Source organism: Anolis sagrei, chromosome 6, assembly GCF_037176765.1.
Source record: "Anolis sagrei isolate rAnoSag1 chromosome 6, rAnoSag1.mat, whole genome shotgun sequence".
In the NCBI taxonomy this organism is placed as follows: domain Eukaryota; kingdom Metazoa; phylum Chordata; class Lepidosauria; order Squamata; family Dactyloidae; genus Anolis; species Anolis sagrei.
In genome coordinates this window covers 45,648,222-45,667,369 of record NC_090026.1, presented here as the reverse complement: position 1 = coordinate 45,667,369, position 19,148 = coordinate 45,648,222, and the positions used below count along the sequence as shown (strand labels likewise).

The following is a 19,148-nucleotide window of genomic DNA, read 5'->3' as shown; positions in this document are numbered from 1 at the left end:
AGGGAGCTCTGGCGTGGGCTGGTCCATGAGGTCACGAAGAGTCGGAAGCAACTGAATGAATGAACAACAAACACAGTCCCACTCTCCAGACTTTGTGTTTGATTATTTCTGAACTGAGAATCCAAACTTGCACATTGAAAGCAAACAAAACCCTGCTTACCTCAAATCTAATTGCAAGTAGACTTGTGCGTTCGGGTAACCTTGCCCCATTTTGTGTTTCTTGGCCTGCCTGCCACACATGCACTCTCTCTTTCCAAGGCAAAGAGGCAAGTTCTGACTTTCTTACTCTAGAGGAGGCACTTGGCTGCAGACAGGCATGCATGCCACATGCACACTCTCTCTTTCCAAGGCAAGGAAGTATGGAGCACCACATGCTCACAAAAGCAGAGGGGGAGCTGATGATTCGCTCCCACCTGCTTTCATGTCGAGCTGATTTTCATTCTGGGAGGGGGCTTCCCGTTACGTGCTCCCGAAGGTAACGAAAGTAACGAAAGAACAAATGTAATGAAGGGAAATGGACCACACATGACTCTAATAGTAAGCTCTTGATTTTGTATGCTTGTGACATTTCAAGTCCCACTTGCAAATTTCTCAACAGCATCTGGATTGTCCATTATGGAGACATAGAAATGGACTAACTGCTCTTTCCTCGGCCTTCTATTGTAGGAGACAAGGGGGAAAACGCTGTGAATTGTACTTACAAGGATGAGGATGACTGTGTGGTACGTTTCCAGTATTTTGAAGACTCCAGTGGGAAATCTATCCTCTATGTCATTGAAGAACCAGGTGAGGGCTAAAAACCATTGATCCAGGGCTTGATCTTTGGCAATTGTGTATATGACAATTGCAAATGATTTCTCACTAATACGTGAAAGAGACTGTTGTAATTCAGAAAAATTACTTTAGAACTGTAGTTCAAAAAAGTAGCATTTCTCAGTTCTGCTTAGTTCATTCTCGGGAACCGCTTTATTTTCCAGCCAACTGTGTATATGTTGCACCTAAGACACATTGTTGAAGGCATGGATTCCAGAAGAGCTTCTAAAATCTGAATATCTAGGGTGAAGGGAAAAAGAAAGCTGGTGTCATGTAGTGGTTTGAGTGCCGGACAAGAACTTTGAGAAATGGGAGTTCAAAACTTTGGGGAAGCTACTCGGCCTAAGGAAAAGAGAATGGCAAACCCCTATGAACATATCCTGCTGAGAAAACCCAGCAATAGAGTTGCTATAAGTCAGAAGTACATTTAGGCAAACTACAACAGGGTGTGGAAAGGCAACAGACAGAGGACGAATTAAGGGACACATGAAGATAAAAATGGGCAATATATGCAAAAAATAACGGCACGCATTCAAGCTTTGTTTCTGTTGAGTGAGAATGGAGGAACATTGGCTCTTCATATGCACTGTTACAATACCTTCCTGTTTGTCACAATGCCATGGGGCTTTTGAGGCCAGAGTTTCCTCATCCTTGCTGTAGGAGAGGGGAATTGCGGGTAGGTCAAAGTTTTCTGTGGAAAATGGGTACATCAAAGAGAAAAAAATTGTCCCGACATCCATATTCAGCAAGTGAATTACTATCCCATGAGCCAGTAAGATTAGATAATCAGAGTAAGCTAAGGACAGTAAAACTAGAGGGTGCACTTACTATGTAGGAATATTTTGAGCCAAGATGACTTTAAGCTAAGCAGCAGTTACTACTCAAATATTTGACTGTTAACTATTAAGTGTTAGCTCAACAAATTGTTAGGAAATTTATGTTATCACTGTCATTTTAATTAATTACTGTCATTTGTTGTTAAATGGTAATTGCTTTCTTTTATCAAGAAAAATTCTATAATTTATTCAATCATTAATTTTACTAAAATGTTTATAAATAAGAACAGAAAATGCCATACAAATTGATTTTTCTTCCAAAATATCTAGGATTGATTTGTTACCATCTGCAGAAATGGGCTTCTATATTTCTTGGAGTAAAAGCCTCTTTTTGGTATATAGAATGGACAGAAACTTTACCTAGGCTGGGATCAAGGACTTTTGTGCTCAGTTTTGAACTTTGCCATCTCTTAGTTCAGAATTAAGTGCTGTCTGTCATCTTTTGCTACAAAGGGTTGGAGTCATGCAATTCTTTGTCAGACTTCTGAAGAAAGCTGTTAGGCTCTCAGATGTTGATCCTGTGGTAATAATAATAATAATAATAATAATAATAATAATAATAATAATTTGAAACACAACAAGATGAGTTACAGCAGACACTCTGCTGGCTGTTGTATTGGATCACACATTGGACACTTCCCGAGTGTCTAGGACTGTGTGATGTATTGGCGAATAATGCATGCAGATCCCAGTAAGGTGGCCTTCTACAGCTGGCAGATGGTAATTTTGTCAGCACTGATTGTGTTTAAGTGCAGGCCACGATCTTTAGGCACTGCACCCAGTGTGCCGATCACCACCTTGACTGGCTTGTGCCAGAGTCTTTGCATTTCAATCTTTAAATTCTCATATTGTGTCAGCTTTTACAGTTGTTTCTCTTCAATCTTAAATTATTATTATTATTTATAACCTGCCCTCACTCCCCAAAGGGACTCAGGGCAGTCTTCTTTGCAGCACAAAGGGGAATGAACTCTACAGTAGCCTCTAGCAACATAAAACCCACTTCCTCCTTCTTGAAAGCATGATGGAACCTGTGAGAAAAAGTCATAGAGGTCATTCTGACCCCCATAGAGGATGCTAAAACCACTAGTTGGTTGCACAATGCATTCGAAAAGACACACACCCTTAGCCACAGGGGATATACATTTGGCTGGTGACTCAGGATGCATGTAAGAAATTGACACCCAATTAACACTTGCGTAGATTTAACCAGACCTCAGCAGGGAATACTTTGAGACCAGCTAATGTTTGGTGGGAAACCACAAAAGCTGTCACTCTTTCCATAATACCTTAGGATTGTTAAAGTGATATACACAATAGTGTGGTTAGGGAGCAATAGATGTTTGGCTAATCCATAAACCTTCTGGGGAAAACTGTTTTGGGAAGTAACTGATTCACCAAATGATCAACATGAAGCTATAGAAACCTGTACTCATTGGACAGGATCCTTCCCCACTTCTTGCATCATTGTCAACAACCCATTGTCCAGTCATTTTGGGCAGTCTGCATAGTTTCTGTGGTGTTCTGGTTTTTAGGAGAAAGAGTTGATATCTAATTTGAATCCAGTCTGAATCTAATTCTGTCATGTAAATGCTTGTACTGGACTGCTTCAGGACTATTGCACTTAATCTGAATCAGAGAGAATATCGACGTAAGATAAGAATTAGGGCAGTGTTTCTCAACTTGGGGTCGGGACCCCTGGAGGGGTTGCGAGGGGGTGTCAGAGGGGTCACCAAAGACCACAAGAAAACACAAGTATTTTCTGTTGGTTATGGAGGTTCTGTGTGGGAAGTTTGGCCCAATTCAATCGCTGGCAGGGTTCAGAATGCTCTTTGATTGTAGGTGAACTATAAATCCCAGCAACTAGAACTCCCAAATGTCAAGGTTTATTTTCCCCAAACCCCACTAGTGTTTACATTTGGGCATATTGAGAATTCCTGCGAAGTTTGGTCCAAATCCATCATTGTTTGAGTCCGCAGTTCTCTCTGGATGTAGTGAACTACAATTCCCAAAACTCAAAGTCAATGCCCACCAAACCCTTCCAGTATTTTCTCTTGGTCATGGGAGTTCTGTGTGTCAAGTTTGATTAGATTCCATCATTGGTGGAATGAAGAAACCTCTTTGATTGTAGGGTAACCATAAATCCCAGCAACTACAACTCCCACATGACAAAATCAATACCCTCCCCCAATCCCACCAGTATAAATTTGTGCCAAATTTGGTTCAGTGTATGAAAATACATCCTGCATATCAGATATTTACATTACTATTCATAACAGCAACAAAATGACTGTTATGAAGTAGCAATGAAACTAATTTATTGGTTGGGGGTCACCATAACATGAGGAAGTGTATTAAGAGGTCGTGGCATTAGGAAGGTTGAGAACCACTGAACTAGGGTGAATGTGAAAGAGGGATGTATCAGGAAAATCTTCATGGGATTCACTGATATGACCTTAGACTCCCACATGGGAGTGACCAGGCAGTAGTTGCAACTATATTAAGTCTATATAAATAAAATGTAATGTTCGTTTGTGGGATTAACATAACTCAAAAACCACTGGACGAATTGACACCAAATTCCAAAAGTAGATTTTCTTTAACATAGCAGAATTTTACCAACTAAGAATTTTTCTTAGCCTGGTTTGACCTGGGCAAATGGATGTGAGAGAGCTTTTTCTGGAAAACTGGGTAACTCAAACATGTGCATCTTTTGATGACTTGCAACTGTGAATATATCGACAATTTCTGATGAAAAAGTGTGGCAAAATTGGAATTCACATATGCAGTCATCAAGTTGTGATTATGAAATAATATCTAGTAATGCGTGCATCTGCCAGACACAAAAGGCAATATATTTCTACCTACTGTTGCACCATAGGCTCTCCAAATAAACTTGCACTATGGAGTCATCTCTGAGCCAGAAGCTGATACACAGTCCCAGTCTGGCAGAAGCAAACCTCATTAATGCTTTGTTGTCCCTCTTTTCCAACAGTTTCTCCAGCCTTTTCACATTTTCTCCATTTGCCCTTTGCAGACTGAGTTCAAAGTGCAATACTACTTTCCACTTAATTCAGCAACAGAGAAAGCAAATTCTGTCTTTCACAGTTGGCTTAAACAAAGGCAGACTGCTGCAACCTCTCCTAACACATGTTTCCATCTTTATTTTTTTAATCATCTTGTCCACACTCAGATGTTACTTGGCCATATAAGTTCTGGATTTTGTATGTGAAATATTGAATTGTATTTTTATTTATTTATTTGTCATGTCAGGACAACCAGTCAAATTATATTACATTTCTAACAGAACAAAGCAAGCAAACAGACAAAATACAAAACTTGTGAGTTTGGTAGTTGATCAAATGTCCCTTGACCAGTATTTGGCCACTTGGAGTGCTTCTGGTGTTGTTGCAAGAAGGTCCTCCATTGTGCATGTGGCAGGGCTCAGGTTGCATTGCAGCAGGTGGTCAGTGGTTTGCTCTTCTCCACATTCGCATGTCGTGGATTCCACTTTGTAGCCCCATTTCTTGAGGTTGGCTCTGCATCTCCTGGTGCCAGAGCGCAGTCTGTTCAGCGCCTTCCAAGTCGCCCAGTCCTCCGTGTGCCCAGGAGGGAGTCTCTCATTTGGTATCAGCCATTGGTTGAGGTTCAGGGTTTGAGCCTGCCATTTTTGGACTCTTGCTTGCTGAGTTGTTCCAGCGAGTGCCTCTGTAGATCTTATAAAACTATTTCTAGATTTAAGTCGTTGACGTGCTGGCTGATACCCAAAAGGGGATGAGCTGGAGATGTCTCTGCCTTGGTCCTTTCACTATTGGCTGCTACTTCCCGGCGGATGTCAGGTGGTGCAATACCAGCTAAGCAGTGTAATTTCTCCAGTGGTGTAGGGCGCAGACACCCCGTGATAATGCGGCATGTCTCATTAAGAGCCACATCCACTGTTTTAGTGTGGTGAGATGTGTTCCATATTGAATGGTGTAAGTTGAGCATCAATTTCCCAAAAGAAGGCTTGCAAAACAACTTTCTATAATAATAACAATAACTTTATTCTTATACCATGCCACCATCTCACTGAAGGGTCTCAGGGCGGCTTAGATATGAGACAAAATGCCCCAAAAATACAAATACAAAACAATCTATTAAAACAAAGACACAATTCAAATAAAAACATAGTAAAATATAACGATCCAGATAAAAGCACAATTTATTTTTATTTCGTGTCAAAAGCATTGCATAAATTAATATAAAACCGATAAAAATAGAAGGAGCGTAGGTGGCTAAATATCTTTTGACCAAAAACAGGCAACAGCAATGGCATTGTGTTTAGCCTCCAACAATTCTTCCTCTGTACATGAGGCAGGGCATAGTGGACAAGCATACAGATGCAGAGTTGTCTGTTCTGCTCCACAGTCACACAAGGTGTGGGATTCTTTTAGGTAGTGCCATTTTGCCAGGTTGTCTTATTATACTAAATTTTTGTACTTATTAGCTTTTTGAAAGTATGATTATACACAGTAAATAAAAAATAAAAAGGGTGGCACAATTAAATAACACATCTATATAAATAAAAATGTAATGTTCGTTTGTGGGATTAACAGAACTCAAAAACCACTGGATGAATTGACACCAAATTTGGACACAAGACACCTAACAACCCAATGTATGTCCTTCACTCAAAAAAATGATTTTGTTATTTGGGAGTTGTAGTTGTTGGGATTTATAGTTCATCTACAATCAAAGAGCATTCTGAACCCCACCAACGATGGAATTGAACCAAACTTGGCACACAGTTCTCCCATGACAAACAGAAAATACTTGAAGGCTTTGGTGGGCAGTGTCCTTTGGTTTTGGAGTTGTAGTTCACCTACATCCAGAGATCACTGTGGACTAAAACAATGATGGAGCTGGACCAAACTCTACATGAATACTCAATATGCGAGTACTGTGAACACTGGTGGAGTTTGGGGAAAATAGAATCTTGACATTTGGGAGTTGTAGTTGCTGGGATTTATAGTTCACCTACAATCACAGAGCATTCTGAGCCCCACCAACGATAGAATTGGGCCAAACCTCCAACACAGAACCCCCATGTGGGCCACAGCAATGTGTGGCAGGGGACGGCTAGTAAAATATAAAACAGCAGTATTGAAACTCAGAACATTCCTGTTTCAGACTGTGATTTGCTCATCCCCATTACTTGAAATGGCCTTTGACATAGGTCCTGGATTGAGTATATGTGTAATTAGATTTACTAATGCAGGAAATATCAGGGGCCAAAAGTGAAGAAAATGCTTCATAACTCTATTTGATCATATGTTTTCTTGTAGATTGCCCAAAGGGACCCGACGTCTTGGTAGTTCTGCTCTCGGTGACTGGAGCCATCTTGCTTATAGGCTTGGTTGCTCTTCTTATCTGGAAACTTCTTATCACCATCCATGACCGGCGGGAGTTTGCCAAGTTTGAAGAAGAGCGAGCCAGAGCTAAATGGGACACGGTGAGAGGCATCGGAATGGTGTGATGGGACCAAGAGCAGACCTATTTCAGTTTCCATGCCTTTGTGCCCTTAATAAATACTGTGATTATTCCACATTACATATTCATAAGAATTTTATAACAGACTTCACCTGAAACTAGCTATAGAAGCATGTGGTTATCACCAACATCTTTTTTTCTTCATAACATACTGATAAACTCAGTACTGGGCATCATTTATTCCTCCTTTGTTGGCTTCATTGCTTAAGGTTTTAGGGGAATTGATAGACAAAATAATTTAGCATATCATTGGGAAGCTGAATTATATAATGTGTGCCCCTCCATAAGGGATAAAGATGTGCCTTAGTCTCAATTTTATTGTATTTCTTCACATCCCACATATTTTATTCCATCCTTGTTTTCTATGCTGTAGCAATATTTTGTGTCATGGAACTGTTTGTTGTCGTGTACTTTTACATTTATACACAAGTAGCACCTGATGTTATTCCATCTTCTGTGCACATATTAAAGGAATAATAATAATAATAATAATAATAATAATAATAATAATACATCACACAGTCCTAGATGCTTGGGAAGTGTTTGACTTGTGATTTTGTGCTTTGAAATCCAGCACACACACACACACACACACACACATAAAATTTGCTGTGACATACTGTGTTTTTGTGTCAGTAAAATAATAATAATAATAATAATAATAATAATAAATATATTTTTAACCCTCCCTCTCTCCCCAAGGGGACTCAGGGTGGCTTCCAAAAAACAAAGTGGCAAACCGTATACAATGCCGTATACAATAATAAAAAAATAAAACATAACGCATTCTATTAACAGGAACAGGAGCTCTGTCTCTTCTTTCACCTGAAAGCACTAGCTATTAAACCAGTTTAAGTCTATAGTATGGACCCAGCTGTGGGGAAAGGGTAGTCCATATGCAGTACTCAAGACCAATTTGTGAACCCCGGGGACCACAAAACACTCTCCAAATGTTACTTTTCCTAAAAAAATCTTATCTCCCTAAATTGCCCCCACTGCCTTCTAGGGCACTGCTTCTTAAACAGTGGATTCTGACCCCAAATGGCTGAATGTTGGTGTCATGAAAAAATTGGCAGCAGTAAAAGGTTTCTAAATGCCACCCATTTACACAAATTTATTTATTTAAACCATTTGTACCCCGCCCTTCCCAACCTCCCCCCCCCCCCCGGGGGGGGGGATCAGGGCGGCGTACATCCAGCACAATTCGATGCCATTACATACAAATAATACATAAAGTAATACATATAAAAACACAGTAAATTAATTTTAAAATTAATTTTAAAATAAAAAGTACATGAATGAAAAGTGCATTAATACTGGCTGTCTAGCCTTATGTAGAAACAAATTCAGCGAGCACAACACAATTGGAAGCCTGTCCATAGTCCATTTTCCATGACATTATCATTATTGCCATTGTCAATTATCTGCCAGTTACCCAAAGGCCTGGTCCTATAACAATCTATTGGCAACATATTTACATTCGACTCTGCAAAAAAAATGCTTCATCTGTACTTTATGAAATGGAAAATCAGCTTGTTCAGCAAGCCTTGAAAATTCTGATCTATTGGCAACCATGTGCAATATTTACATTTGACTCTGCAAAAAAATGCTTCAGATGTACTTTATGAAAAAGGAAATCAGCTTGTTTAGCAAGCCTTGAAAATTCTGATCTATTTTCAGCAAATGCTTGGTTTTTTTATCTATTTTATATAGCTGTATATCTGGGGTCCTGAGTTTCAAAATGCAGATTCATAGAAGTGCATATATGGCTCTAAAAGGTCTCCTGGGGATCCGAGTGATAGTTGCCAAGTCTTGAAAATGCATGCATTGATGCACCTATTTCTTATACAAGACCTGATGCAAGTCTTGAAAATGCATGCATTGATGCACCTATTCCTTAGCAGATTTTATTTATTTATGTATTTACAGTATTTATATTCCGCCCTTCTCACCCCACAGGGGACTCAGGGCGGATTACAATGTACATATATATGGCAGGCATTCAATGCCATAGACACACAACATATATAGACAAACAATCAGAGGCTATTTAACATTCCAGCTTCTGGCCACCAGGGGAGCTGTTGCTTCACCGTCCATTTGTGACACTGGTGAAGTACTTCCTCATTCTTTGCATACTTCCTGGAGATTTTTATGGCATCGTAAATTAGTCAAATTAGCCTCCCTGAATAGGTAGTACCTAAATTTCCTACTTGATAGATGCAGAATATCATTTGTTCTCACTCCTTTCTCTACCTTCTCTTTCAGGCCAACAACCCCTTGTACAAGGGAGCTACCTCCACGTTCACCAACATCACATACCGTGGAAATTCATGAAGGGAGAGAGTTCTGGGGCTTCCCTATTCATGTTTACAGAACAGTTTGTGTTGTTTTGGCAAGTGTTTTGTGTGTGATATTTGAATAGCTTTTGCTCAGGTTGTTCAAAAGCCTTTGCTCTTCATTGTTCTGCTGTCACGTGAGGATGTTTGCACTGTGATTCTTCCAATTACTCTTTTTACCTCAGAACTTCGGAATGAACCCATACACTGAAAGAGAAAGCAGGACTTGATCTTCAGTAGGACCAGCACTGTATGAATCCTGGGGTGGGGTTATAGGACATTTTGACGGAATAAAAGTAGAGGGCAAAAGTACTGAAGTATGTGATGTAACTGATTTTGTATAATGAAATTAGGAATGAAGGGTTTGGGAACAGTCACCTGATTTGGAATTAGTGGAGCACATTAAGGAGCTGAAATGTCCAATGTCAAGATCGACTTGGTATAGCTGAGCCAGAGATGCTTGCTGTCATCCAGGCCTGCAAGTCCATGTGTAAGGTAGATATAGGAAAGCTTAAATTACAGCTTGACTACTGCTTGGCAGCATTTCCGACGCAAGGTACGATGGGAGATTTGTAATTTATTGCAGATAAAAGTTTTGTGGAAGGGGAAACAGGGACATGTTTAGGACTGGCAAGCACTACTGTCATATATGTTGATAATATAATTGTAACCACAAAAGGATTGAATGGGCTTAGAATTTTTTTTTTAAAAACTGCTTTAAAAATATGTATTGCCGGAATCTATTCAAAACTGATCTCATTTTCCTTGAGAAGGTCAAAATATCCTGTTTTGAAAATATTCCTCTTATTGTCCTTATTTCCGCATCAGGAGATCATAGGTGTTTGGTATTTAATTTCTAGAAAGAAAGAAAGAAAGAAAGAAAGCATTGTGGGGGTGTGCAGAAGCACAAGCTTTTCTGAACATCCTGTGATGCTAATCATTTGTGGCTTTGTCATGGCAAAGTTTAGTGAAAGGAAAAGAAAAAAATATTCTGCATATTTGTACAGGTACTTCTCTTTTCCGTTGTGACTGAACAATGCTTGAGCCTGAGTCTAAGACCATTGGCTTGAAAACATAGCTATAAGGCTTGTTTGATCAAGAAAAAATTTGGTTCTAAACTCGCTTCGTTTCCAGGGGGCGCCAGCGTTTCAAATTTCTGAGGACTTCTGAAATTTAAGATTTCAAAATTTCAAAATTTACGAAATTTCGTTAATTACGAATCGATTCGTTAATGGCGGACACGATTGCACAATGCGCTAAAAACACCTCCAAACGGGACAGGGGGAACTTCTGAAGCATCCCTCTCTCTCTGTTGCTGACTGTTGGTGATAAAACTTACAACTAACAGAAACCAAATTAAAATAAATTCAGGATGAAATTAAAATACATTAAGTTAGTAAAAATACAAATTGAAATCACTTAAAATTAATAAAATAATAAAATAATAAAATAAATAATAAAATAATAAAATAAATAATAAAATAATAAAATAAAATAATAAAATAAGTAATAAAATAATATCTCCAGGAGGAGGAGGAGGATGGGGAGGAAAGGCAACACTTGCAACTTTTCTCTCCTTCTTTCCCGTCTTAATAATTACGAAATAATTACGAAAATTTGGAAAAATTGTTTCTATTCTTAACTACTCTTCACACTATTCCTGCATGGCTCAATATTGGATCGTAAGCTAATTTAAATACGAATTAATAACGACTTTAGAAACTAACGAACATGATCAAAGAAGCCTAATAGCTATATATCCAGTCAATCACTGTAGGGAATTAAATAAGTAATAGTTAATGATTCAATACTTCGAATTTTAAAAATATCTAGGCTGGAAGGGGCCTCTCCTCTCTTTCAGTTTTTCTCTTTCTCAGAACTGTTAGAATATTGGTTGAGTTAGTCTGAAAGCCATGATTCAGTACATGTAAAGCAGGGATTTGAAGAAGGAGCAACAGTCAATGATAGATGGTTACTATACAAAGAGTTTCAAATATGCTCCTCAGCACTTTGGGTTAAGACAACATCAAGGCTGGAAAGGTCTTTCTCAATCTTTCTCTTGCTCTAAGACAGTGGTTCTTGTTGCACTAAGCATATTTCAGTCAAGTCCAATGCAGAAGACACAAAAACATTGCACCCAAGCAAGAGGAAAAATAACATAAAACTTTACTCTTATCTGCAGAGTTAAAACATAAACTTGCGATGTTAAAAAGAGTGCAACAAACTTGCAAAGTCTTTGTAAGCCATCAGAATAAGGCTTCTTCATCTTCATCCAAATGAGAAAGCAATAGAAATGGTTGAGTAAAGGCTCCTCAGAGCAAAAGCTGAACTGTATTCTAAAAACCATACAGTTACACCCCACCAGGTGTGGTCAAACTTACTAGTTGACCTACATTAGCAGCTACACATAATTAACAGCATAAGGTTTTCTTTAACACACACATATACTTGATCCTGTTACGACTTACTGTAACAGTTCTCAACCTGTGGGTTCCCAGATGTTTTGGCTTTCAACTACCAGAAAGCCTAACAGTTGGAAAACTGGCTGGGATATCTGAGAGTTGAAGGCCAAAACACCTGGTGACCCACAGGTTGAGAACCACTGCTCTAAGAGTACTCAGAATGAACAATATTGGTTGAGTTGATCTGAAAGCATTGACTCAGTGCAAGTAAAGCAAAAAAAAAATCTCTTTGCCAAAATATTATGTGTCCTTCTGAATTGTTAGTGTCCTTTTGTCCCCTTGTTTCTTCTCAGGTTTGACTCAGGGAATCAAAGATTCAGCATTAGATGAAACACTTCAGTGTCCTGGATGGCATAAACATTGCTTCCAAAATTGCCCTCAGGTGCATTGAAGGAGGTGGGGACATGTTGAAACAACATGGCTAAGGAACCTCTTCTTTATGGAGCTTTTTTTAAGTAACCCAAGATGTATATAAATACGGGTAGAAATACTGCCTCATTCTGCTTGGGTTGTAAGCTGATCTGGCAGAATTAGACCTTTTCACAGTTGGACATTGTGAAAAGGCTTCAGAAAAGTCTCTTGTGGGTGCTTGACTTGTAGAAACCCATAGTCATGTCTTAATATGGAAAAAGGAAGAACTTTAACACCACCCTACCATCTAATTTCCAGCCTGTCACTCACACCACAGCTTCCATTTCCTTTTTTTGTCCTTCAGTACGTATGCAGAATCCACTCACCACATTCAGCCAACTACATATTCAAGTCCTTCTCTGATATTGTGAGAAGAACCAGTGTTACAGTTAAACTATATATGTTTGGTACATAGGAACAATGTTAATGTCACAACATAACAGCTCACATGGAACCAGTTTGGATGTTTTTCTTTTTTTATTAATATATATTCTCCACCTTCAACCCCAAGGATTTCTCAGTCTTTCTCACATCGGCAATTCACTTCGCCCTCTTTGCCAGCAGACATGGATTTGGATTTGGATTAGGAGAGGTGGCGGGAAGTAAGGCTGTTTAACTCTGGAGCTACAAGAATATTTAGAAAGGGCAGGACAGGGTTGTCATGTAGATCTGGTAAATCATCATTCTGTTGTGGCAATGTTGTGGTGAAGACATACCTGTGGCACATCCAAATAAAATAAAATAAAAATCCCACTAATTATCTAGGTTTCTCTTCTTTGTTTGTTCATCATTGTTTTGGTTTTAACACATACCACTTTGAATATCAACACTAATTGGTTATGAAAGAAGATAATATCAGTGGCAGCCATAATCCACTGATATTATCTTCTTTCATAACCGATTAGTGTAGTTGTGCTAGATGCCTCAACATTAGGTTCGCTTTGGTTATTGTCCAAATCCCAAGAGCCAGTTTCAAGTCAAAATTCCATAGAGGACAGGATTCCTAGAAGCAAAAAAAGGAAGTGAGAAGGGTCTACTATATTTGATTGGGAAATAATTTTATGAGCACTAGGAAAGAGGGGGCATTGTAATACTACTATACAAATAATATTATAATATACTTTATAATCTGTGCTATTTCCCCTAGGGGACTCAGAGCAGATTACAGAATAGATTTATGGCAAACATTTAATGTTATTATACAAAGACAGACAGTACATTGACAGAGGCAAGGCTTCCCTTTGTTACATTTCCGGCATCTGGAGGCTGTGCTCGACTCAGCCATAGGGAGGAGCTGTTGTTCCATTTTTCCATGCTGAGGAACCTGTTCCATGGATGCCTTTTCCTGATCAAATTGCCAGCATGTCTTTAGGGCAGTGTTTCTCAACCTTCCTAATGCTGTGACCCTTTAATACAGTTCCTCATGTTGTGGTAACCCCCAACCATAACATTATTTTTGTTGCTACTTCATAGCTGTAATTTTGCTACTCTTATGAATTGTAATGTAAATATCTGATATGCAGGATGTATTTGCATTCACTGGACCAAATTTGGCACAAATACCAGATACGCCCAAATTTGAGTACTGGCGTGGTTTTGGAGGGTTGATTTTTGTCATTTGGGAGTTGTAGTTGCTAGAATTTATAGTGAAGAGTATTCTGAGCTTCACCAATGATGGAACTGAACCAGACTCGGCACACAGAAGTCCCACGATCAACAGAAAATGATGGAAGGGTTTGGTGGGCATTGACCTTGAGTTTTGGGGTTGTAATTCACTTGCATCCAGACAGCACTGTGGATTCAAATAATGATAGATCTGGACCAAAAGTAGCATGAATACTCTATATGTCCAAATATGAACACTGGTGGAGTTTGTGGAAAATAGACCTTGACCTTTGGGAGTTGTAGTTGATGGGATATATAGTTCACCTACAATCAAAGAGCACTCTGAATCCCCATCAACGATAGAATTGGGCCAAACTTCCCACACAGAAATTCCATTGCCATCATAAAATTCTGTGTTTTCTGATGGTCTTTGGCAACACCTCTGACATTCCCACATGACCTCCCCCAAGGGGTCCCAACCCCCAGGTTGAGAAACACCACTTCAGGGGCATCTTTTGCCTCCCCACCAAATTAGTACCTATTTATTTACTCACATTGCTGCTTTTGAACTGCTAGGTAAGCAGAAGCTAGGGCCGATGATGGGAGCTCACCCCACCTGCAGCTTGAACTGACAGCCTTCCAGTTGTCAAGAGTTTCTATAGCTTACGCTGTTTAACTCGTTGTGCTTATGGTGGCCCCATTATGATTTCCAATTGGTGATTTTTTTTTGAAGTGGGGAAAAGAGTGAGAGCTCTCTGAGGTATTATTGTTATCATTCCTAAAGTTTAAAAAATGACAGCGGGGTTAGGAAAACAGAAGGCACCAATGACACTTTTGGGGTAATAAGTATGTACCTTGGGAGCGTACACTTCATCTAATAAATCACAATAGTGTTTGTTAGTTTGATCATGAAACCTGGACATCTCAACCTTGCCAAAGATGATTAAAGGTGATGCAAATAAAGCTATATTGTGGTCTTCATATAAGAAAGACATCTAAGCCAAAGACAGTGACCCAAATATTCACTGCTAAAGAACAGATTACTTGATTACTATGATTACTTGGTGCTTTATATAAACTTAAGAAGATATCAATATTAAAAGAAAATATGTGTATTTGTCGTTACTCCAAGAATGAATCTCACTCAAAAGAATCTGCCCTGCTTCAAGTCGTAAGGAGAAGCAGGTAATACATGAACATTACTATTGTTGTCATCGTTGTAAAGCAGAAGTCCTCAAACTAAGGCCCGAGGGCCAGATACGGCCCTCCAAGGTCATTTACCTGGCCCTCGCTCAAGGTCAACCTAAGTCTGAAACAACTTGAAAGCACACAACAACAACAACAACCCTATCTCATCAGCCAAAAGCAGGCTCACACGTCCCATATAAACTAATAAGTTAAAATTGTTCTTCATTTTAATTATCATATTGTTTTTATGTGTTTTTTTGCACTACAAATAATATATGTGTAGTGTGCATAGACATTCATTCATGGTTTTTTTTCCAAATTATAATCCGGCCCTCCAACAGTTTGAAGGACTGTGACCTGGCCCTCTGTTTAAAAAGTTTGAGGACCCCTGTTGTATAGGATGCCTGGCATAGTGCATATCACAGTTTTGTTTTAGCAATATTGATCAATTTTAATTAGTTAAAAGATATTTGCACCCTGCAGATCCCTTCTTTAAATGAAGAACAATCTGACTTCTGAGCATCAGAGAAGCAGCTGCCATCAAGCTTGGGTTATTTGTTTTGCCGCTGGCCTTTTAGGCAGATCTGGATGGTACTTCTTCTGCACAGTTCTGAACTCTTTAAACAGTTTTTAAAAGGGAGAATGGGTCCAGCTGCCTAATAAGTAAAGGAAGAAGAAGGAAGTGATGGAAATATTGAATGAGCAATGATTGGGAGGAAAGACTACAAGAAAGGAGATTCCAACTGAACATTAGGAAGAACTTCCTGACTGTGAGAGCTGTTCAGCAGTGGAACTCTCTGCCCCGGAGTGTGGTGGAGGCTCCTTCTTTGGAAGCTTTTAAACAGAGGCTGGATGGCCATCTGTCAGGGGTGATTTGAATGCAATATTCCTGCTTCTTGGCAGGGGGTTGGACTGGATAGCCCATGAGGTCTCTTCCAATTCTTTGATTCTATGATTCTATGAGAGGAGGAGAATGGTAGAAGCAGGAGAAAATAAAGTGTAGAAGAACTAAGCATAGATTTAAAGAAGAACTATATAGCTTTTAATTGATTTTACTGAGTCCTAGCATTTTATGGATATCCGGGAATTTTAGAGGTATTTTAGTTTAATTTAATTTTAATTATTTACGATTGATGCTATGGAGCATCCTTGTAACCTTTTTTGATCTCATAGTCTGTTTTAATGAATGGCTTATGTTACATTGTCTATTTTAATGATTGTCTATTTTAATGATCATGTGAGCTGCCTTGAGTCCGTCGGGAGAAAGGCAGCATTAAAATTCTTGAAATTAAGCAAACAAACAAACAAAGGTTCTTAGACTTAAACAACTATGTATCAAATAAGTGAACAAAACTGTGAAACATATCTATATATTCTGGACCTTTGAAAAGCCTCTAAAAGGGCAGTAACTGCAATCCAAATGCATTTGGAAGTCCCAGATTGCATAACCATCGTGGTGAGAATAGCAGTCCAACAAATTTCTTAAAGGACACAGGATATCCATCTCTGTTTCTGATTAAATTGATTTGCCCTGTCAAACATAAATCCTATTGAACTCAATGCAACTTATTCTCAAGTAGATTTTATAAGCCTTCAGTCTTTATAAGGAAAAGACAACAACAACAACAACAACAACAACAACAACAGAGTTGGAGGATACAACAGTGGTTTATGAAACAATTAGTTGGACAAAACTGATAGACAAGTTATGCAGGTTGAACATCCCTTATCCAGAAATCTGAAATACTCCAAAATCGGAAATTGTCCAAATGGATGGCTGAGATAGTGACATGTTGGATTTCTGATAGTTCAGTGTAGACAAACAATGTTTCATACAAAGGAACATTTAAAATATGTATAAAATCACTTTTTGGCTATGTGTTTGAGGTCTATACAAAACATAATGAATTACATTTGGGCCCATCTCCAAGATATCTCACTAGGTACATAGGTGCAAATACAGGTATTTCGAAATCTGAAATCCAAAACACTTCTGGTTGCAAGCACCTTGGATAAGAGATACTCAATTTGTACTAAAATACAGAGCCATGCAGTGAAATTACACAGCGGCAAGTTAAAAACAGAGACACCCACCCCCCTCCAACACACACACAGACATCATTTCATTTAGTTATAGACTTATTGTATTGATGCACATCAGCTACTAGTGATTTGTTAGATTTTGGTGTTTTTTGTCAGTTATTTCCAGTATTGTAGAACTGTATTCCATTACAGTACTAGCTGTGTGGAAGGAAGAATTTCATCTCCTGTGACTCTCTTTCTCAATCCACTCCCATTGCATGAGAAGTTGTACCAACCCACACTGCACTGCTATCAATAGCTATCAATAGCTACAAGACCCTTGTTTTCCATATGCAATATTTTCCACATTCAGTGTGTTCTGAATTGACAAAGTGGTACCTCTAAACCCTTCCCTCTGGGAGTATCTGCAATTTGTCACTGGAGTTATTCACCATAGGAAAGCAGATCTGAATCTAGAGTTAGAGAAACAGTGACATCTAAGGGCATTTTGTGGGATTTCATCAAAATTAATACAGCATTTTGCTATACAAACAATGCGTAAGTATTCATAATGCTTAGCAAAATCAAGAGCATGCCACATCCTTAATAGCATGTAAATGTTTGACTACTATGCCAGCTTCTTTTGTTTGAATTGCCACTATTGATCTTAATCTGAGTTGATATACAGGTTAAATGTCTGGTAGCAGATCTCATTCTAACATGGTGGTCCTGTACAGGGATATAAAAACCATTATAGATTGATTTTGTTACCCTGCATTTCCTTCCTCATCTCCTTTCAAGTTGCAAAACTTTGTTGTTGGTTTTTTCCCCCCAAATGAAAATTCATGTTCATTTTAATTGCAAAAGATGCATGCATTTATTTACTTAGTTCACCTAATTTATACATTTTCCCCATGGACCAAAATGTGTATGTGTATATGTCCATGAATCAAAGGAAAAGCACAAGGGATACTTCTGCATCCCTTGTGCTTCTCCTTTGCTCCATTGGCATAGGCTTAACATGGAACAGCATCTTGGTCTTTAGGAGAATTGAGAGATTTCCTGTATTTTCTACATAATCTTTGTTTCAGTAGATTCCTGCTCTATGACATCATCAGGACGGAATCTCTCATACAACAGTAGATGGTGGCGAAGAACCTGGCATGACATGGGGGAGACATGTGTCTCCATCTCTATCCAATAGCCGCTATCTACAACTCTTATAGCTCTCCCCCTTCTAGTCCATGCATCTGATCTGCCTTTGTGGTCCTCTAGGGAAAATGGAAGTCCAAACCTTTCTCCCCTATTCCTGCATGTGGGTGTAGCTGTTGCTTCTCCGCAGCTAGTTGGCACGTGAGTTTTAGTAGGAAGTGGATTAGTAATGGATCCAAATGGACTGGGCCTGGATGTAGCCATGCTGGGAAAACAAATCAAACAACCAGAAAATTGTAACTACCTTGAGGCCAGATGCTGAAAATCTAGACATTGTGAACCAAGATATATATCTATTGAATCAATGGGAACTTAGTAGTTCAACACATCGGCAAATTCCATTGATCCAGTAGGCCAATGGTTCTCAACCTGTGGGTTCCCAGATGTCTTGGGCATCTCCCAGAAATCCTAACAGCTAGTATACTGGGATTTCTGAGTGGGATTTCTATGAGTTGTAGTCCACTGGTTGAGAACCACTGCAGTAGGCACTACTCTGAAACTAATGATTAGATGCAATGCCACCTTAAGTAGACATCACTGATATCATGTTTATTCATATTGTTATTAAGTCTGGATCCAGTCTATAATGCCCGTAAACATATTTCATTTTACTTTTGCCCCATTAAGTGAGTGAAGGGCTATTAACATAAGTGAATAATGATTTATATTCCTCTTCCAGCAAGGATCTTCATGCTGCTTTCATTTTGGGGGGTGACCTTTGTCTTTGAGGTTTC

The 19,148-nt window shown here is 38.9% G+C and overlaps 1 protein-coding gene across 1 annotated transcript in view; it reads left to right on the top strand.

Moving 5' to 3' along the window:
* Positions 1 to 9,826, top strand: part of ITGB3 (integrin subunit beta 3) — an 80,980-nt gene extending 71,154 nt beyond the window's left edge. Inside the window, exons 13-15 of the mRNA XM_067470080.1 lie at positions 667 to 786; positions 6,971 to 7,137; positions 9,444 to 9,826. Coding sequence (XP_067326181.1) covers positions 667 to 786; positions 6,971 to 7,137; positions 9,444 to 9,512 — 356 coding nt within the window. The 3' untranslated portion in view covers positions 9,513 to 9,826. The remainder of the gene's footprint in view (positions 1 to 666; positions 787 to 6,970; positions 7,138 to 9,443) is intronic.
* Positions 9,827 to 19,148: the final 9,322 nt, after the last annotated feature.